We start from the raw sequence: 21,126 nt of genomic DNA, 5'->3' as shown, positions 1-21,126 counted from the left end.
AAAAAAAAGTGTCTTTTTTTTTTTTTTTTTGTACAAGTAGCTTTGAGAAGCCCACATTGTGTTGCTGTGACTCATCTTTTGTAACATTTTATTTCTTGGTATTTGTTTAAACATAAAAAAAGTAAGAGTTTATCTGGCTGGCAGTGCAGGGCAGCGCTCCCTCGTCAGCAGACGGCATTGTTTCTGTCTTTGTTTGGTTTAGCCATATAATGTTTGTTCTCAGCACTGTACAACGGTCCCTATATGATATGGAGAAGCAATATCACTGTATGAAACTCACACGATGTATTATTATTATTATTCACTAGCACCCTAGGTGTGATAATTGAAGTAAATATCTTTTATACAAACACAATTCCGCGTGGGCTCGTCTTTTATTGAGGTGGGACCTGAGTCCAAGCAGCAAACATTTACATTGTGGTTCTGGTTTGGTGATGTGCAGAGGGCTCAAGGGGGCTGGTTTGGTGGGGTCTGTGTTTGGCCAGGGGAGGAAAATTTACTTTTTGTGTATCAGTTCCTACAAGGAGTGTGAGTGTGTGTTCTCAATACGTTAAATATTGAAGTGTTAGATGTCCAATCTGTATCCTTTGTTCAGTGAAATCCAAGTGTGACAATTCCTGCTGCAGTCAGTGGGAGGTGGGCACCCAGCTTCCTACACAGAAATATGTATTTTGGGTTTGAGGCTACAAAGGGGGATTGTTTTGAGCACTGTAACAATATATCAGCTGATTTTTAAAAATTGAATTCAATTATCTGAGGTCAGAAATGCTTTAGGTTCAAAAATGAAAATGCAAAAGAATTTTCCCAGATATTTGGCTCTCACTGTTTATTTTTACAGATCCTTTATAGGAAAATAAATTCCTCTCTAGTGCCTTAGATGTTGTTCCTGTAAATATTCTCAGTATTTACAGAGTCAGGAGTTTGAAGTTTGGTAAGGAACAGATGTTGTAATCCATCAGTGGAATTGTATTTTTAAAACTGGTGGAATAAACTGCTGGCTTGGATGCTCTGGGTGTCAGGTAGAGCATGTGTGTGTGTGTTTGTCCTTACCTGTGTGCTCTGTTTTACCTGGTGTGCTTGTGTCTGGGTTTTTTGTGAATTAAAGGTTTTTGAAACATCTGTGACAGGTTGTTCCACATGATGGGAAGGTTCTGGGTTTAACACCTTTTTTTTCCCCTTCTTTCTAACAACTGGTCAGACTGTTCATTGCTGTAAATGGCATTATCATGTATAATTTGACCCTAATTTTTTTAAACGTGATGCTAAAGCTACACCTTTAAAGCTATGACTGAGGTTGGTAATTTTTGTACTTGTAACCTGCACTTTTCTTTAGGTGGTATCATCATGGAACTCCTAAAATCACACCCGTGGTCATAAGCAAGGAATGTGTTATACCTGTGAAAGCACAGACCTGGTATTGGGGGAAGCTGGAGAAGGGTCATTGTAACTCAGAATTTAGCATCTGGGATAAAACCAGGCTGATCTGTCAAGCCTTACTCTCCAAAAGTTTATTTTTTGGGAAAGTAGGATGGCAGCCCAAACCACCAGGGTGCATATGAGAGGTCAGGAGCAGATACTTAACAGTCTTCCATGGAAATAGTTGGATCTTTGTGATAGGTTCATTGGGGCAGCCCTTCAAAAGGGGTGTTGAAAAATCTCCTCTTTGGAAGAAGTTTTAAGCTGTGTGTTCCCACAGACCCTCAGTGGTCAGCACTGGGACGTTCCTGTGTGCCACCACTGTTCCTGCTGGGACAGAGCTGCTGCTGGGGTTGGATGGGTGAGATTTGCATAAGGAAACGTTACAGGGATTTGCTGGATTAATGGGAAAAGCCCTTGTTTGTTGGATCCTTGGGTGCAGGAGGAAGTTGGCACCTCAGTGCCACAGGTACTGGCTGTGGTCCAGCTCCTGCCCCACCATCAGCCAGAGGCAGTTCTGTCTTTCAGTGGGAAGGGGGATATTTTTCCACATGGCATCGTGTTCCCACCAGGTAAGAAACTGTGAGTGGCTGACACGGTGCTTTTGGGCCCCAATTCTTTCCTGTTGGAAATGCTATCATTTTCTCCTAAGTATTTCTGTTTTAATGGAAGCGGTGAAGAAATTGTGTTCTTGCCAACAGAGGGCTTCAGAAAACATGATTTGATTACAGTAGAGCATTTTATTTTCTTTTTGCTCCAAGCTATGGGAAACTGATAAGAAAATTCAAACTGTTTTCTTGAACTCTTCCTAGTTACCCATGTAATTATCTTAGAACCCTTGGAAATAATCCCTTCTTCTATGAAATCTCGATCCTTACAGGGTGAATTTATTAAGCAGCGCTGTGTTTCTTTGCTGGGGGCTGTTTATTTTGGAGTGGCTGGGCCAGGAGGAAAGGGAAGGAGAAATCCTTCAAACCTGCCCTTCCCAGCAGGCCCTGTAAACATGAAAAAAAGGAGAAAAGGAGGGGAGGGAGAAGAAATCTCGCCTGTGCCTCCTCTGCCAGCAGCTGGCAGAGAAACCCAGAGAGCTGGGTGGTGAGTGGGGCAGGCACCCATAGAGACATGGAGTGGTTTGGGTTGAAAGGGACCTTTAAAGGTCATGAAATCCAGCCCCTTGCCATGGGCAGGGATGCCTTCCACTGGACCAGGTTGCTCCAAGCCCCATCGAGCCTGGCCTCAAACACTTCCAGGGATGGCACAGCCACAGCTGCTCTGGGCAACCTGTGCCAGGGCCTCCCCACCCTCATCATAAAAAACCTTCTTCCTTAGATCTCATCTAAATTGTATTTCTTTTTTCAGCTAATTTGTTTTAGTTGAACACCACCATCCCTGGTCCCACCTCGCTGCAGTTCAGTGGCTCCTTCTGCTCTTCCCCAAGGCCACCTTCCAAGCTGACCCTGAGGGCACTGACAGAAAGAGCTGCAGGGATCAGAGAAGGATGCTGATGCTGGGGCAAGAGGATTTTTCCCTGTGCAACCTCACAGCCCTTTGTCACTTGGGCATATGAAGTCTCAGATATTGTTCTCAGGGTGTTGGATATGAATCTGCTTTCTGTTGTCCCCATTTCTCCCTGTCTTTTTGACAGCACGTTAAAGTAGAACAGCAGGGTTGTTCTTGACTGGTGCCAGTCCCAGCCCTTCCTGTGTGGGACTGCACATCTTCTGCATCATCCCTGAAGGACATCACTGAAATTCTTGATGTCTTTGCTTACAACCTCTGTATCTACAGGGAAACCTCACTGCTTCACTCCTGGAGCTTTTCCAGGGCTGATATCTGTGCCTAAAGACCAGGTAGATTGTGCTAGAACTTGCAGATGGCTTTTAGAGGTGTCATTACTCCTTTCTTTTCATCATCTCCTTGCTTTTTTCGCCCTTTCAGAAACCTTGCAGGAGGTCTGATCACAGAATGATCTCATGGCAGGTACAAGTAAACCAGGACAGCCCAATGGATACCCATAAGCAACATTGCAGGCTGAGATGATTCCCAGATTCCAGGCATTTTGGCTGCTCAGGTGCTCTTAGAGCTGAGTGACCTGGAGATTTCTAGAGAAGTTGCTTTAAAATGTCCCAAAAGCCCACTTCTTGTGTGACTTCTGTAGTGCTGGTGGGATCTCTGGAGCACTTGATTTCCAATATCTTTATTCACTCTTGAGAGATTCGTGGAAGAATGTGTGGTCCCTTAGGATGAGAGTGATTTTTCATTACCTTCTGTAAGGTGAGATGCACCTCAGCAGACAGCCCAGCTGGGCTTTTGCACCACAACCCACTCTTTGGCCTTTACTCTGAAGAGATTTGCACCTCAGATCCCAGGAGACAGGGCTCTGATGCCATGTGGAGAAGAAATATTCAATCATTCCCTGCCTCCTTGTCCTGTTTCTCAGCCTACTGACAGCTCAGTGGTGGCCCCAGGAAAAAGGCTTTGCATGAAGACAGATTGAGTGACTCCCACGTGCTCTGGGCCGTGCAGAAATGCTGTCCCTCACCATGAAAAGGTCAAGACAGAACTACAACCATCGGGCTGTACAACACTGAAAGGCCTTGGACAACCTTCCTGTTGCGGGAAGGATTTTGGCTCAGATCTTTCTTCCTTGGCACCTTCATAGATCAAAAAGAGGGCAGAGAAAATCATCCCGTGCATCCAGGATTGACTCTGCAGCGTGCTGACCGTGTCCCACTCACCCCTTGAACCCCAAAGTGCAGGGTCAAGTCATCTGCCTTTGATTCTCCTGGAAGGGCAGGACTTTGGGCAAGAACAGTCTTTTTTGGGCTTCCTTAGAAGGTAAATGCCAAGTGTTTCAAGAGCCTGAAACTGTGCCTTAGTTTGTGTATAAACCTTGGGAGCTCTGGCATCAGGTAGAGCCAGAGGTAAGGCTTTGTTGGACAGCGATGCCAGGAAGTCTTGGCACTTATTTCTGCATGGGGAAGAACCATGATTTCAACTTCCAAGTCACTGTCCACAGCAGCCCAGCAATTAACTGGAGTGGCCCAACGTGGGGAAAGGTGAACAAGCTGGAAAAATCAAAGGGCCCATGGAAAGAAGCTTCCTGCTTCTTTCTTTTGGCTTCTGCTCCTGCTTCTGGCACTCTCAGACACCCGTGTTTGTGTTGAGTGAGTCTCCAGCTTTGAGCCCTCATGCCAAGGTACTCCAAGGTTTAGTTATCTTACCATCATCTTCCTTCCAGTCAGTAAAATACACTTAAACCCTTTGAAGTAGTGGGTTTCAGTGCACTTCAGTTGACTTTTCAAAGAAAGCTCCCAGCGTGCCACATCACTTCTCAGCTTGTTTTCTTGGGTTTTTTTACAGTTTATGTAAATTTGAGGAGGCCAGACAGTAACGGAGGGAGACTAAAAAGTTCCCACAAGGCAAATCAGGGTGTGAACTTGCAGAGCATCAGCTAATTTGCCATAACTGCCCATGTGTGTGCTCCTACCCTGATCCCTTCAGCAATACCACTTACCTCTCATTTCCTTCGGGCTCAGAGGATATACATGAGCAGTTACTTCAGTCTCATGGATGTGTAGCAAGTTACAGCCTATCTCACCCCAAGGTGATTTATTCATCTGTCTGTATCCTCAGTAATCAAGCCACCATCTTATGGAAAGATTGCCTCTCATTTATTTATGTCTGGCCTTATAACTTCAAACTAAGTTGCTAGTGTGTCTTAATTTTCTCCATCTGTGAAAACAGATGCTGTTTATTTTGGATGATTTGCCAAGGGAGCCCAATTGCTGGGGCTTGTTACAGGAGTCAGAGTTGCTGTTGCTCCGTGGCAGCGCTGGGCTCGTGGTCTCACAGGCACTCCCAATGAGCCCCAGCAGCTGCCAGGCTCCCTGTTCCCCTCCAACATGCCCGTGGAGACTGGGGCTCTGGGATTGTTTTCCTCAATATTCACTGCAGGGATTTAACCTGCAGCTTTGGAACGGCACGAGACCGACGGGGCTGTTCACAGTGAAAGAAGTGTGAGGTTCATCTGAATCTTTTATTCTCACTTTAGGACTGTTGATTTCACTCTGTGTGAGGCACCTTCGTTCTCACCACGTGGCCTGTCCACACACAGATCCTTTATGTTATTTCCAGGAACACACGTCCCATGGCAGTGTCATCCATGGCTGTGCTCCTCCAGCAGTGGGTTGGAGGTACATTTAGACTTCCCAGAACAGACATCTTCTTTAGATCACATCCTTTGAGCAGAGGCTCTTCCTGATCACTCATTCGGTTTGGGGCAAGATATCACTGAATCATCAAATGGTTTGGGTTGGAAGAGACCTTTAAAGGTCACCAAGTCCATGAGCAGCGACACCTTCCACTGGACCAGGTTGCTCAGAGCCACATCCAGACTGGCCTTGAGCACTTCCAGGGGTGGGAATAGTCCAGTCTCATCTTCTCATTTCCTGTGTATCAGACAAGGATAAACTGGACCTTCCTGTGCCTGCCAAGGGGGCACTGGAGTGTGGCACCAGCCAAGGTAGGTGGCTTCTGCCAGCGTGTCCTGCCCAGTTGCTGCACTACTTCACTTTTCTTTGTGAGGCGATGGCAATGTCAGGCCCAGTTTCTCCACCACCTCAAAAGACAGAGTTTGAGGCTAAAGTTACCATTCTTTAAAACTCAGTTTCCCTGGGGCTTCACCTCCTCTGTCCCATTATCTTCTGCAGTACCTCTTCGTCTTCCGCAGCGTTTGAGGTATTTGCACATCTGAGGGGTCAGAGCAAAGGTTTTCCAGCGCAGCAGCTCAGGGAAGACAAAGGCAGATTTCCTTTTGCTGGATCTCAATGCCAGAGCTGACCTGCCTTCCTGGGAGAGCCATCCACCCGCTGCTGGAGGTGAAGAGTCACTGGCAGAGAAGTGACGAACTCGCGGGTGGTCACGGCCCCTTTGAAAAAAGAAAGTTATGATTAAAAAAAACCCACCAAAGCCCCGCTGTGAAGAGTGACACTGAGAGAGAGATGAGAGAGAAACTGTGCATTTGGTTGCTTTCAGTGTTAGAGATGGGTCCAGTCTTTTCTCTTTTTGTGGATGGTTTGTAGAAGACTGGCCAAGGCCGAGTGAAACCTAAGGGAAGGAAGGATTCCTTTAAAACTGGGAGATGTGTTTCTTTGCTCAGCCCTTTTTCTCTCAAGCAAATTGAAAAACTCAGTCCACGCAACTCAAAAGCCAAAAGTTACATGACTTTTAAGCAAGAGACAGACCCAGGAGGTGGGACCCAGGGCTTGGGTCACCTTCTGCAGGATGCCAAAGCTCAGCTCTGCAGAGGATTTTTTGGGCAGGGTGGGAGGCCAGGGAACATGTCCTGCCCCAGGCAGCCTCCACTCTGCTCCCAGCGCGGTGCAGCCTGGGCACAGTGCTCAGCCCTGCCTTGTGCAGGATTGGGCCCCACAGCCCCTGTTTGGCCAGTAATAGCTCCCCAATTACACTTTAATGCAATTTAAAAAGGTTGCCAATTGAATAATTAACCGTAGGGAAGAGGTTTTCTTCTTTCCAAATCTTGTTAATGCAAATATTTTGCATCAGGCCACCCATGTTTTGGAGCAGGCAGCAACTCCCAATTCCTGGAGAAACACTGACCTCCAGTGGGATGTGCCTTTAGCACAACCACTTCTGCTCGATCCTGAGCCTTTTATTGGGGGCTATAAACTACATATGGAGAGGGGAGAAAAAATAAATCCATGGTTTGTGTTCAAAGCATGTATCACCTCCACTTCCCTGCAGGAAGCCTTGATCCTTTGGAATAACATGGATAGGACAGGAGGAATGGCTTTAAACTGAAAGAAGTTTATCCAATCTATTTTTAGATTGGATATTGGGAAGAAATTCTTCTTTGTGAGGGTATTGAGGCCCTGGCACAGGTTGCCCAGAGAAGCTGTGGCTGCCCCATCCCTGGAGGTGTTCAAGGCCAGATTGGACAGGGCTTGGGTCGGTTTAGTGGAAGGTGTCCCTGCCCATGGCAGAGGTGTTGGAATGAGATGGTCTTTAAGGTCCTTCCCAACCCAAACCACTCTGTGATTCTGTGATATGAACATGGAAATTGTGTTTCATATAATGGAATTGTTTAGATTAAAAAGACTTAGGATCATTGAGCCCAAGCGTTACCCCACTACTGCCACCACTGTCCTCAAGTGCCATGTCTACACAAAAAAGGGGGGAATTTGCCCCACCAAAGCCCCTGCTTTCTGGGAAAGCAGCATTGGCTTTGGGCATCACTTTGTTCAAGCCTCCATTGCTGCTGCTCTCAGTCCAATCCTTTGGCCAGGGCATCACACCCCATGCAAGGACCCCCCTCCACAGCCAGTTTTGGGGTGTGCAGATTGGCTGCCAGCCTGGCAGGGCTGAGTGATCTGGAATTGAGCTGCACCCACATTGCACCCCTCATCTGAAGGCTTCAGAGAGGGTAGGAGCCCCAGGGGTGCAACAGCCTGCCCTCATTGCCCCCCCAGCTCAGCTGCTCCCCAGGCAGCTTCTGCATTTCTTGCTCCCTGGCTGTTGATAAATGAGGATTTTTTTATTATTATTTTTTTTTGCCTTCCAGCTGTCTGGAATTCAGGGGAATAATTACAACAGGAATTATCAGGGAGGGACTGGAACAGCTGGAACCTGAGCTTTCACCCACCTGGAAATCCAGGCACAGAGGGACGTATCCTGCGTCCCTGCGGTGGAGATGCTGGTGGTGCAGAGCACCAGCTCTGAACCTGGAGCTGAGCAGGTTTTTCAACCAGGGAGAGGCCCAGACATTGCTGGCAGCGAGGGAGAAGGTGAAACAAGTCGATTTCTGCTGCAGGACAGTTCAGGGATGGATTTGCCAACGGAGCACGGAGCTTGCCCTGCAGTGCTGGTCCTGTGCCTCTTGCTGTAGCTGAATTTTGGCCCTAGCACATCTCTCTGTTGCTTCACATCTGGGCTGGGGTTATGTGAGGGGAATGAGAGGTTTTTGTTTTGCTCCTGAAGCATTCCAGCAGCGCCTGTTGTGGTTTAGGGTGTGGGTTTTACACTGGGGGGCAACTGGAGAGAGGGTTCCTTTGTAAAAAATTGGCTGAGCAGGGATGCTGGGGGCTGCACAGCCTGACCCAGCTCCTGAGGGCAGGAATGGTCCCACCTGAGCCCCTCCTGGGAGGTGTCCTCCACCCTGCTATGGCCCCCCCATAGTCACCATCCACCCCATGAGTGCCTGTCCCAGCTCTCACAGCCGGGGATGTGCTGCCCAGAGCCTCTTCCATCACGCCTTTCCCGTGCAGACCTGGGATTCCATCTGTGGGCCTTATCCCTCTCCATGTCCCCCTACTCTGCCCTGCCAGGTACCCCTGGGGCACTAAAAATACCTTGCTGATACCTTTGAAGCAGCTGTACAGGTAGCTGCCTGCTCCCATTGCCCCTGGCACTGGGACATGGGGCTGGTCCTACCCAGGGACTGTGCCCATCCTGAGGCATCACCAGGGTGGGAGGGACCCCTGGTGCTGAGCAGGGATTGCTGGTGTGCCCTCAGAAGTGAGGAGAGAAGGGGGTTGCTGCCCATGAGCTGGCTCTGGTGCTCCAAGTGGGGGTTTCTCAGCTTATTGGTGTCTGCTTGGCACAGTGAGGGGTTTTGGGCCCCCCCAGGTGACAGCCCTGGCTCTGTTTTCCAGTGCGCTGTGCAGAGCTGCAGATCCAGCTGACAGAGGCCGTGTCCACGCTGGCTGGACAAAAGGAGCTCGTGGCCAAGCTGGAGCACGACCTCAGCACCATCCAAGCCCTGTCTGCCGTGCACCGCCCGGATGCAGAGGTAACCCCAGCCCTGGCAGCGGGCAGGGACCACTCCAGATGGCCCCAGGGGTTGGCTGTCACTGCTGCAGGGTCAGCAGCAGACCTGAGGGGTGTTTACCTTCTCTTTTTTTCCCCTTCTTTTTTTTTTCTTCCTCTTCTTCCTTCCTGACAACTCACCCAGCAGAGGTTTGCATTGTGCTCTTGCATTGGTGTGGGAGGGGGTGGTGGTGGCAGTGGCATCCAGGAACCATCCAGCCTTTCTTCCCAGGCAAAGGCTGGGATTTGAGGTGGAACACCAACCTCTCCATGTTGTCTCAGTCTTGATCCTTGCAGAGTGCCTCGTGGGTGCAGGTGTCGGGGCAGTAGCAGTGTCCAGGAGGGGTTTGCTTTATCCAGGCACCTTTGGGTGGGTGGGAAATGCTCAATCCCTTCTACTTGTGCTGCCCAGGGCGCTGCCAGCCCCAGCCTGGAGAAGATCCCTGAGCCCATCAAGGAGGCCACGGCGCTGTTTTATGGTGAGAGGGGGGTGCAAAGCTGGGGCTGTGCTGGGGGGACACCCTGGTGCCATGGGCAGGGTGTCACCTCTCCAGGGATGGCAGTGTGAGGGTGCTCTGGAGCCAGCACAGGCATCACCTGCCCAGCATGTCCTTCACTGGGACCAGTGATGGGTTTCCCATGCTGGGCATGGCTCATCCATCCTCCAGCTGCTCCCGAGGTGGTGCAGCAGGCACGTGCCAGGCCTGGCTCTGTGCTGAGCTGGTGAACCCAGGCTGAACCAAACACCCTGTGCTCTGCCTCCTGCTCCTCCCACACCAAACCCCTCAGGAGACAGCGAGTGAAACATTTCCTTTACATCAGCTCCTGTGCTGAGGTCTGCAGGAGAAAATGAATTGAAAACAAATAACTCCTGGCTCCTCTGGAAAAACAAAAACAAAAAAACAAAACACTTCCTTTCCTTTTTTTATTTTCTTTTTTTGTTGTTGTTGGTTTTGGTTTTTTTGGGGGGGTTGTTCTGGCTTTTTTGTTTTGTTTTGTTTTGAAAGGTTCTGAAAACACACGATAAACAATATCACAGCAACAGTCCCACCAAGCCAAACAACCTGCAGCCACCCATCCTGCTCTATGAATAGCTGCTCTGTGCAGCCAGTTGAGTCATGGCCTTGGGGACATATTTCTCCTTGGCCCTGGATGCCTCCCACTGCTGGGAAGGAAGAGCAGGAAGGATTTGCCACAGACCCCCCCAGGCACCCAGAGAGCCCCATCGTGGGGGGCAACCATGTGGGGCACCCCAAATTGGGTTCCCAGGCACAGCAAGCTGGTGATGGCTGCAGGGTCGGGGTAGGGGAGAGATGAGTGTGGATGGAGGGACTGGTTGTGGCTCTCTGGCTTTTTTTAGGGCTGCAACTGCTGCAAATGCTACAGGAGAGAGTCTGGCAGGGATGGGAAGGGTTGTGGTCAGGGAAAGGCAGCCATGGGTTGTACCAAATAATGCAATTGGTTTTCCTGTGCATTTCCAGGATAAGTCCCTAAAAATGAAAAAAAACCCACCCAAACCATAAACTACTCCATGTTGCAGTAACTGTATACAGGAGTTTATCCGGGTGCCCCCAAAGTCCCTCAGTGTCACAGGGAGGATCCCTGGGGTGGATGGTGGGCATCTGCCAGGTCATCTCTCATGCCAAACCTTGTCCACAGGTCACCCTCCATCCCCTGGCACCTCATTCCCTGAGGGGCAGGTGGACTCACTCCTCTCCATCATCTCCAGCCAGAGGGAACGCTTCCGGGCCAGGAACCAGGAGCTGGAGGGGGTATGTCTGGTGGGGAGGGGGCTGTGGGGGCTGCAGGACCTGGGGCTGCTGCTTTAGTGACCTGCAGGGAGTTTAGTATCAGCCACTGCAAGCAAGAGGAAAATATATTCTGCTGTGAGCAGGCCCAAAGCCTCGCCCAGCCCATCCCTGTTGCTCCAGTTTGAAAGCAGGTCCAAATCCCCGTAGTCTCGTGGGTGTTTGGCCACCTGGCACAACATTTGGGGGCACCATGGAGAAAGCATGTAGGGAATGCAGTTTGGGGTAAAAATCCAAACTGAAGGACAGCTCAAAACAACCTTTTCAAAGCCATCAGGTTGGCTTTGCACCTCCCATGGGGGCCACGTCTCCGCCCAAAGCCACCCACGGCCACCTTGGCTGCCCCAGCCCTCCTTTGGGCACGGAGGGATGTGGTTCTTCATGGTTCAGGGCTGGGATCCCCACTCTGCCACACCCGGGGCAGTTTTGATTTGGGAGCAATTGTAATTCAAAGCCCCAGGGGATTTTAACTCCTGAGAAGGGACTGGCTGGATGCACCAAATCACCCCCAGCTCCTGCCTCCCACCCAGTTAGATCCCGTTTTCCCCTCCTTGCTGCAGGAGAACCGGATGATGCAGCACACGGTGCACGCGCTCCAGAGCGAGCTGGACAACCTCAGAGCTGACAACATCAAGCTCTACGAGAAGATCAAGTTCCTGCAGAGCTACCCTGGCCGGGTGAGTGTCCATCTGTCTGTCTGTCTGTCCGTGCTCCAGCTGGGTTCGCACACATGGGCAATCCCCAGGCTCAGACTGGGCAACAGGGAAATTGTGCAGTACCCCACATTCACCTTGCATGAAAGTTGGAAAATGGGAGCTAATTGGGGTGGAAAAGGGTGCAGTGCTCTGCCCACAGGAGCAGGGACCCAGCCTCTCTGCTGGGAAGGCCGTTTTGAACTGTGCTGGAGGGTGTCTGATATCTCCTAAGCCAGAAGCTCAAATTTCCCCACTAAAAGAGCTGCTACACCCCACTTGCATGCTCATTGCTGACAATGTGATGCTCCAGCAGGTAATCACAGATGGTCCTGCCTGACCATGCAGACAGCAGTTAAGCTGCGACCTCCTGCAATAAGTCCCTGCAGTTAGAGCCTGGAAACTCATCCTGTCCTACCTGTGCTCATTCCCCATCACCCTGAACTTCTTGTAGCCAGCAGAGAGAGCTGCTCCCTGGCCAGCCAGAAGACAGACAGTCCCAAAAGAGAAGAAACCAGCCCAAAAACATCCCATCAACACCAGGAGGAGGCTAGAGAGGGGAAACAGTCTTAGCTGCAACCTGCTCTGCTCGTGCTGTGTCCCTCGGGAGGTTCATCCCTGGAAATCGTGGGGGTTTTGCAGGCAGGTCAGGCCGCCTGGAAGCTTTCCCTTGCAACCACTTCCCTGGTCAGAGCCAGGCTGTCCTGACCTCAGGCTTCCCTTATAACTGCAAAAGTCCCACTAATGGAGGGGACACCAGTTCCCTGCCATCCCACCCCCCTCTGTGCTCCCTTCCCGTGCTGCCTGGACCGAGTCCGTTTTACTGACAGATACTTTAATAGCATTTGGGCATGGGAAACTCCTACAGCTGTGAAGGACCTTATTTGGTTCTTTTATTTATGTCTCAGTGATGACGCCAGGTCACCCCCTCTGACATTTTTTCCCGTTTCTCCTGCGGAATATCATACCCATGTTTATCCACGGCCACAAGGCAACCCCTGCATGCCATTGACATGAGCTCAAAGAGCAAAACCCTCCGTGGCAGCAGCGCCGGGGGATTGCATAATTCACCCCCTAATCGGGCATGTGACACGTTAAAAATACTCCTCAGAGATCATTCAATAAGGCCAGGCCGTGGCGAGTTCATCGCCCCTAAATGGGGAGCTGCTCTCACCACGGTGACCTGTGGGATCGGATTGCGGGGTGTAAGGGCATATTTGCTAAAGGTTTACACAGCAGAGTAACAACCAGCCATGGTGGCTGGGCAGGACAACCCACTGCACGCAGGAACAGGCACAGAAGGGCCTCGGTGAATGCCTGGCAGGGCACAGAGGGAGAGGGACAGTGCTGGGCAGAGGGGGTGGATTAGCACCAGAGCCCTTGAGCCAGAGCTTGCACCAGGCTGTGCCCGTGCCCACGCCCATGCCCATTTCCAGGCTGGGTTTGGGTAGGAATGATGTGGAATCTGCAGTTCTGGTGCCCTGCAGAGGCAATGTTGGAGGAAGGAGGAGAAGAGATGTGCAGGCTGCACGAGCATCCTCAGGGCTTGCGGCTGCCAGGGTTCTACAAGGGGAGCCTCTGTCCCAGGAGAAGGATAAAATCCAGCCTGTCTGAACCCACCCAAATCTTTCACTTCTTTGCACTTCATTTTCCTTGCCCTTTGCCCAGCTAAGAACAGCCCTGTGTTTAAAGAGTGATTTCCTCCTCCTAAACCTCTCCCTCCTGTGTGGCCCAGCAGCAAAGGAATTCAGAGAGGGATTTGCACTAGCCCAGGTGGAGCTCTCTGGGGTGACAGAGAGGAAAATTATTTCACAGAAAGGGCAAAAAATAGGGAGTCACAGGAGAAACAGGGAGTCCCCATGGAAGAATCCCCTGACGTAACAACCTGGTCTAGTGGAAGGTGTCCCTGCCCATGGCAGGGGGGTTGGAACTAGATGGCCTTTAAGGTCCCTTCAACCCAAATCATTCTACAATTTTATGAAGAAAGGACTTTGTTCAATAGCTCCTGTTGTGCTTCTCCTTTCCAAAAGGGACAGATGCTGTCTGTCACAGCTCTGGGCTGTGTTGCTCCATCTTTTGGGGGTCATTGCTTCCAGATGAGCAGCCCAGGGGGACTAGGGGGTTGTGTCCCTCTTCTGGGTGTCCACACACCCCTTGCATCCCGGTGCCCACTGGTTCTCACCCTGCCTTTGCTCCCCCAGGGCGGCAGCAGGGACGACACAGAGCAGCGCTACTCCTCCCAGTACGAGGAACGCCTGGACCCCTTCTCCTCCTTCAGCAGGAAGGTATGAAAAGCCCCTGGCACTCTCCTGTCTGCTGTGGGATCATTGCCCAGCTGAAATCCAGGGACAGCACTCTGAAAGAATAAAACACACTCGAACGCCATCCACTTCAAAAACTAAAAAAATAAAAGTCATTGTGCCCCCGGATGATGTCCCCTGTGGCTGGGAGTGGGGGGCAAATAGGAACATCTTGGAGCACAGAGCTCCTTCCCTGGTTTGCAAACCCTAAATTTGGCTCTTTGAGCTTCAAAAATCAGCTTCTTGTATGGTTTCCTTGCAGGAACGCCAGCGGAAGTACCTGAGCCTCAGTCCCTGGGACAAAGCCACGCTGAGCATGGTGAGTGGGCTGCGCTGCTATGCACGAGTGGGAGGTGAGAGGTTTTTATCCCAGCTCCTGCATGAGGAATGGGGCTGCTGGGCTTGGCCTCAGGCAGTGAGAGGCCCCCATCCCTGCTCCCCCAGGCCGGGGTGCAGATCTCACCGGGCCATGCTGGGGCTCAGTTTAGGAGCAGTCACTTTCTTCCCTTGCTGCCCAGGGCAGTGGTGGAGTCACCATTCCTGGAGGAATTTAAAAGACCTGTAGGTGTGGCACCTGGGGACATAGTTTAGTAGTGGCCTTGGCAGTGCTGGGGGAAGAGTTGGACTCGATGATCTTGGGTGTTTTTTCCAGCCTACACGGTTCTATGATTCTGTTCTGTGATTCCAAGCACCTCTCCTCTGGTTTGTAGCGTGGCAGGGGGGCTCAGAGCTGCACCCCCAGCCAAGGGCTGACCAGGGGTAAAGCCTCTTTGCTCAGCCTGATCTCCCTCATAGGAGACTATGAGGGAGTCCCAACACCCCATACAACTCGGGAGCAGAAGTGGTGTGAGGGGCTGCAGAGGGTCCCACGCCCCAGGGGAGATGCTCTGCCTCACACAGCACAGCATCCTCAGGCACACAGTGATTTCTTATTGCATTCTCCATAAAAACCTCTTCACAAGCCCTGATCCTTCCTGCTCTGGTTCTTCCTTCCAAAAAGCGTGAGGGAAAATACTGGGGAGCTGTGGTTTCTGCAGCAGCTCCTTGCCTGAGCTGCAGCGGACAGAAGAGCTGCTGCTGCCACTGCAGGTTTGAGCTGCCATCTCAATGCTACTTTCTGAGATAAAATGTGGTTATTGAGGAAATCTGACTTATATTTGAATTTGAGACATTAGCAGCTGGCTCAGGATTGGGTTTTGGCTGAGTTAACCCCCGGCTCTCTGGCGTAACGTGGGACCTCTGGTCTGCAGCAGCCCCAGAACACAGAAATGTCTTGTAATAAAGGCAGAGTTGTCATTTGCATAAAAACCAAGCAAATGCCAACATGAATATGGATAGTGTGGCGTGCCAGCACCACGGAGAATTAATGAAAGGCATTCACAAAAAAAAAACTGACTTAGGGGAGTTATTCCTTGGGAATATTTAAGAACATAATCTTGTTTGTTACAGCAGCCTCCGCCGTGGCTGTGAATAGCAATGATTTCAGCCCAGAAAGGGTTTGGTGGGAGATCTGTGGGTTTTAATGCCAGCTTTGGAAAGCCCGTGTGGTGGTTGGGGAATGTGCTTATGTCCATAATGAGTCCCTGAGTTTTACAGCAGGAATAAAGAGTGGCTGTGAAGGAAGGCAGGCACATCCTTTGCAAGCTGCTCTCCCAGGCTGCGGCTGCTCCTGACTTTGGCTCTTTTGAAGGGACGAACGTGAAGGTTTTCCCATTGGGCCCCTGGTGTCATGTGCCAAAAGGGCTCAGACATCATCAGGGGCTGGCTGTGGCCTCTCCAAAATGAGGGGCTGGAGGGCAAATCATCCCAACCCCACAGGGTTTCAGCCCCTGGAGAGCGTGGACAGCCCTGTGTGCTGGCACAGGACTGGCAAACGTGAAAGGTGACTCTTTCAGGACAGATCTTGCAGAGCCAGAGACAGGGGACACCAGGGCCAGCTTCTGGGAGCAGCCTTGGCTCCACTGCCCTTCAGAGGAAGTGGTGAGGGGATGCTGCAAATCACAAGTTGTTTGAGCTCATGAATTAAAAATGTGCAAGACTTAATTACTGCCGGGGTTTCTCTCTGGAGCAGTGCTGAGCCACAGCAGGCACTGAGTCAGGGCTGGCACAGCAGGAGCAGGTAGAGCTACTGGAGACAGCTGAGGTAAAGTAACTTAAAATAACTCCCCAAGAGAGTTTTCAGTGGGGGAAAGACCACAGTTTGCAGCCCTGCATTCACCTCGATTTGGGCAATTTTGGGCTGAGAGCATAGGCACTTGTTCAGCCACCTTGAAGGAGCATGACTGCTTGGAAGTGGGCAAAGCATCCCCCCTCAGTGTGTGTTTATATAGGGTCTAGCAGGAACAGGGCCCCAGTCTTGCTGAGGGTCTCTCTGAACCTGTGCACAGGGAGAAGTGGTTTCCACTGACCCACATTAAAATGGGATTTTCTGTTCTGCTCTTCTGCAGGGGCGGCTCATCCTGTCCAACAAGACCGCTCGTACCATTGCCTTCTTCTACACCCTGTTCCTGCACTGCCTTGTCTTCCTGGTAAGTGTGGGGACCACAGGGGGTGGACATCCCGATAAAATGTCTGCTAGCATCCCCTCCAGGGGGAATTTGGGCTTTTTTAGGATGTTATGCCAAGTGAGTGCATTGCAGTGTACCAGTGGTTCCGGAGGCATAGTGCAGAGTGTGGGCAGCACAACTCAGCAGGCACGTGGACATGCCAATGAATATCCCCCTCAGCTTCACAGGGCGGGAATCCCACCCTGGCTGGGCACAGGCTTGCCCAAGGGCAGGAGCTGGAGGCTGTCTGTGTGTTCGTGTCATTCCTGGGAACAGCCACGGGACCGTGGTGCCAGTGTGCCGGGAGCTCATGGGGCATTCAGTGTATTCCCAAGCTTGTTGGGGAGCAACATTCTGGTTAATTTTTGTGATTCTAATACCATAGCAATTTTAGGAATAAAATACATCCCCCTGAGCCCACACTTCCTGTTTCTAGAGCATGTTCAATTCCATTTTCCTGTGCCTGGGTCCATCCTTAACCTCCTGCCCAGTGGAGTTCAGTTCTGTTTGCTGCCTCTCCAGGGATGAGCTCTGGCTCTGTTTTACAAAGTATTACACCGTTATGCTCTGTATTATTGAGCTCTAGTTCTCCCCATGTTCCTTATGTGTTCTGTGGTTCCATATTTTCCCAACTGTACATTAGGGTCAAAAACAGAGAAGCAGAGGTTTGGTAGGAATGGAGGCTTGAGCCAGCCTGAATCCCCTGGGAATTTGTCATGATGCAAACTCCTCCTATATCCTTATATCCTTGCACAGTTCCTGGGATTTTATTTGTCACTTCAGGGGGGAAAAAAAGCCAAACGAATCATCAATAATTCAACGATGAAAGGAGATAAAAGACAAATCAGAACAATATTTCTGTCCTGATCTCAAAGTTAAAGTGTTATTTTGGGGAGGAAAGGAGCAAAGGAAATAAAAACTTAAACATCATTAAAATTTAAAGCTCTAACCTAAAAAAAAATAAATAAATAAATAAGGAAAATTCATAAATATTACATGGCTGGAATGATCTTACATCATCTAGACACAAAAGGGCCTGAAATCCAGCACCCAGCACTGCCTGGGCTGGACACACACTGTGTGTCCTGCAGGGGTCTGGATGAAGCTCCATCTCCTCCATCCCCGTGGTGGGAGCAACATCTTTGCCACCGATCCCAGAAGACTTTAATTAATCCTAATTTAGAGGCCTGCTGGTAGTTGTATCACCAGTGTTTTCCTGGTGATAACAACAGTTTACAAATCCCCAAGGCTTGAATGAATCAGTCTGGGATGGGAGGGCTTCTCCCTCTTCCCAAACCCCACCACTGCCTCCCGAGACCACAGCTTTGGAATAAAAACACAGTGCCATGAAAGGAAAAAAGGAGCCAAGCCGAGCAGTGCCCTTCCTTAAGCCTGTTCCAAAACACATCTCCATCCATGTGCAGCCTCGAGCTTTACTCTGAACCCCTGTAGCCACAGCAGCACTGCCCCAGCAAAAATAACCCACTGGAAAAGGTCATCCTGGCCATCCTGAGGGCAAGCACTGAACACACTGGAGTTCTCCACACTGGTGGATCATGGTTTGGGTTGGAAGGGACCTTAAAGATCAACCAGTTCCAACCCCCTGCCATGGGCAGGGACACCTTCCACTAGCCCAGGTTGCTCCAAGCCCCATCCAACCCGGTGCTGGACACTTCGAGGGATGGGGCAGCCACAGATTCTCTGGGAAACCTATGCCAAGGGCTCACCCCCCTCACAGGGAAGAATTTCTTCCCAATATCTAATCTAAACCTGCTCTCTTTCATTTTGAAGCCATTCCCCTTTATCCTGTCGCTCCATGCCCTCATCAAAAGTCCCCCTCCAGGACAGGATGGCAGGGATGGGCTGGCACTGTGGTGACAGCAGGTGTTGTGAGGACAGGCAGGGATGGCAGGTGAAAGCAGAGCAGATCACATTCCTTCCCTTGCAGGTGCTCTACAAAACCGCCTGGAGCGAGAGCGTGGGACGGGACTGCACCGCCTTCTGCGCTAAGAAGTGAGTGTGGGGACAGGCTGGGCCAGCCCAGCCCTGGGGCTTGGCTTTGGTGGGCAGAGAGTGGTGGTTTGCAGCAGACTTTTTGGGCAGCACTCGGAGCACCTCTGTCCTGGAAACAAGGGCAGTTCATTGGGCTTTAAACCCAATGAGAATGGCCAGGAAAAAAAGTGCACGGAACAAGGCAACCACCTGTGTTCGGTGGGGTGTTCTCCAAACCCCTTCCTCTGAGCAGTCCTTGCCCAGGAGAAATCCTGATAAAGGCAAAGGTGATCCTGGAGACCCAGGTCAGATCTGTGCTGTGACTCCCTGTGCAGGTCCAGGCGCTGCTGCCCGTGGCTGGAGGAGAGCACGGTGCTTATCATTGTGGGTACTGCTTGGATTCGGAGCAGCTCCTGCTCGGCTACAAAAGCACTTTGGTCCTTGCTGCAGGTGAACATGGCTCTGCTCTTTCTGCAGGTTCGCTGACCACCTCCACAAGTTCCACGAGAATGACACGGGCGACATGTGACAGTGACAGCTGGACACGAGGCCACTGGCACCGGCTCCGTTCCATCCTGCAGCAGGATCTGTCCCTTCTCCCCTTTCAGCTGCTTTACTATAGCTTTGCTTTCTGCTTTGTAGGATGAAGGCAATGATCCCCCCTGCTCCCACCCTTGGAAATCGAAAGCTAGAGTTGTTTTGCAGGACACGTTTCCAGCCCTCCCTGGGAGGGCTGCAGCAGTTCCCAGAGAGCTCAGTCTTCACCAAAACACGTGGAAAATGCAAGATCACAGGTGCTCCTCTCAGATCCACATCTCTCCCCATCCTGTTCTGACTCCAGTGCAACACTGGGTGGACTAAATTTAACCAGAAATGGGGGGAAAAACCAACCTCCCGAACTTGCATTTTCAACTGTTGGGCTATTTGAGAATTCCTATTTTGCTCTGGCTCTAGGAACCTCCTGCCCATGCTGCTGGGCACCAGCAGATGCTGTTCTTGAACTGGAACCCTCAATGTGGGAATAGTTAGGACTAGTTAGGACTTAATGGGCACGAATGGAGGTGCTGCTGGTCAGGACTGATCTCACAAGGATGCCCCAGACTCTCCCTGTTGAGATGTTTCTGACTCCTTTAGGAAACCACAAGTCAAATCAAGCAATTGCTGGTGGTGGGTTTGCCAGGTGATGAACACTGAGCTGCTAATTTGGATTGATTTGGGAAGACAGAGGCAATAGGAAATGCTCCAATTAAAAAGTGCAGGTCCCACCAACCCCCATTCCTGCCTCAGCTCACTGTGACCGCATGGTGAGGGAAGGTATTAGCTTGTTAACGTGGTCCTCAATTAAAATTCCCCTCTGTAGACAGGAGAATAGCATTGCTTCCAATTAATATTTCATTGCAGATCCAGATCTATTCCCACTCCCGTTGCTGGGAAGCCAGGGCCTCTAACGGAGCGTGCAGGCAGCAATAGGCTTCACATCTGCCACAGGCAGCCCGGGTTTATTTATAGGAGCTGTGGCCTGCGGCAAAATGTAAAATACTCATAAATTGGAGGGAGGGATAAACCCTGAGGGACCAACCTGCACCTGTCCTGCTCAGCACGGGGTAAACCGAGCCTGAACGGAAGGGAGGCACCCACAGATGCCAGCGAGGGGTGATGGGGTGATGCTGCCATAGCTGGAGACCTCTTTGTAAACTTATCAACTTCAGACATGGGGGAGATGAGCTTTGGCTGTCTGAAATCAGTAGCTGGGAAATGTGATCCAGGGAAGGGTGGGCTGCTTGTTGAGGCTTTGTTGGGAAGGTTAAATTTGCTTTTTTTAGCAGCTGTATGTTCTGTCTTGGAATTGCAAAACTTTTGCAGCTATTCACACTTGTACTCTTCATAAATGACTTAAAATAGATGTCAAGTTCTGCAGGACAAGTGATAAAATAAACTTAGCCATGCATTGACTGGGTGGCTTTTGTGCTCTGCTTCCGTTTTTTTCTTTTTTTTTTTTTTGGACTTTTGATATTAAACAACTGAGAAATGTCCTGCTTGAGTCCAAGGGCAGAGTGTGCAGCTAATTTTAGAAACCCATTACAGCAGCTAAAGGCAGTGATGTCTCGCAGCGCCGGGAAGGGCAGGACCTCTGTCCCTGTGTGCTGGAGTTGGTGTCCCAGCTGCCAGGAATACAGGCATCCCACAGGCCTGGTGAAAGGCTCTGGTGAAAGAGGGGCCATGGGGATTGAGCCCAGGCAGATCCAACCCCTGAGATATTCTGTATATCCCCACGTTGGCAAAGGCACTCAGTCTGAATGGTGTAAATTTGCCTGGATAATTTTGGGAGAGCTGGTCAGGATCCCACTTTTCTTCATCCTCCTTTTTCTCTACTTTTGCAGCCTCAGGGGAACCGAGCAGCCCCAGCCTGGCAGGGCTGGGCTGCTTTTAGGCTCTGTCCTTGGATTTTAGGCACAGCTTCCCTCAGCCAAGCCTGGCAGTGCGAGGGTGTCTGGGGAGGGTCAGGACCCCACACCATAAGGGGCAAAGAGCAGAGGGCTGTGCC

The 21,126-nt window shown here is 50.8% G+C and overlaps 1 protein-coding gene across 1 annotated transcript in view; it reads left to right on the top strand.

The window, feature by feature from the left end:
* The window catches only part of CUX1 (cut like homeobox 1), a 271,777-nt gene extending 251,239 nt beyond the window's left edge, over positions 1 to 20,538 (top strand). Inside the window, exons 15-23 of the mRNA XM_027664422.1 lie at positions 9,090 to 9,226; positions 9,656 to 9,722; positions 10,903 to 11,015; positions 11,612 to 11,728; positions 13,945 to 14,028; positions 14,306 to 14,362; positions 16,491 to 16,571; positions 18,538 to 18,602; positions 19,059 to 20,538. Of these exons, the coding sequence (XP_027520223.1) occupies positions 9,090 to 9,226; positions 9,656 to 9,722; positions 10,903 to 11,015; positions 11,612 to 11,728; positions 13,945 to 14,028; positions 14,306 to 14,362; positions 16,491 to 16,571; positions 18,538 to 18,602; positions 19,059 to 19,110 (773 nt within the window). The 3' untranslated portion in view covers positions 19,111 to 20,538. The remainder of the gene's footprint in view (positions 1 to 9,089; positions 9,227 to 9,655; positions 9,723 to 10,902; positions 11,016 to 11,611; positions 11,729 to 13,944; positions 14,029 to 14,305; positions 14,363 to 16,490; positions 16,572 to 18,537; positions 18,603 to 19,058) is intronic.
* The last annotated feature ends 588 nt before the right edge of the window (positions 20,539 to 21,126 follow it).

Source organism: Corapipo altera, unplaced genomic scaffold, assembly GCF_003945725.1.
Source record: "Corapipo altera isolate COAL_440 unplaced genomic scaffold, ASM394572v1 181b, whole genome shotgun sequence".
Lineage (NCBI taxonomy): Eukaryota > Metazoa > Chordata > Aves > Passeriformes > Pipridae > Corapipo > Corapipo altera.
This window is presented reverse-complemented; position numbering and strand designations above follow the sequence as displayed.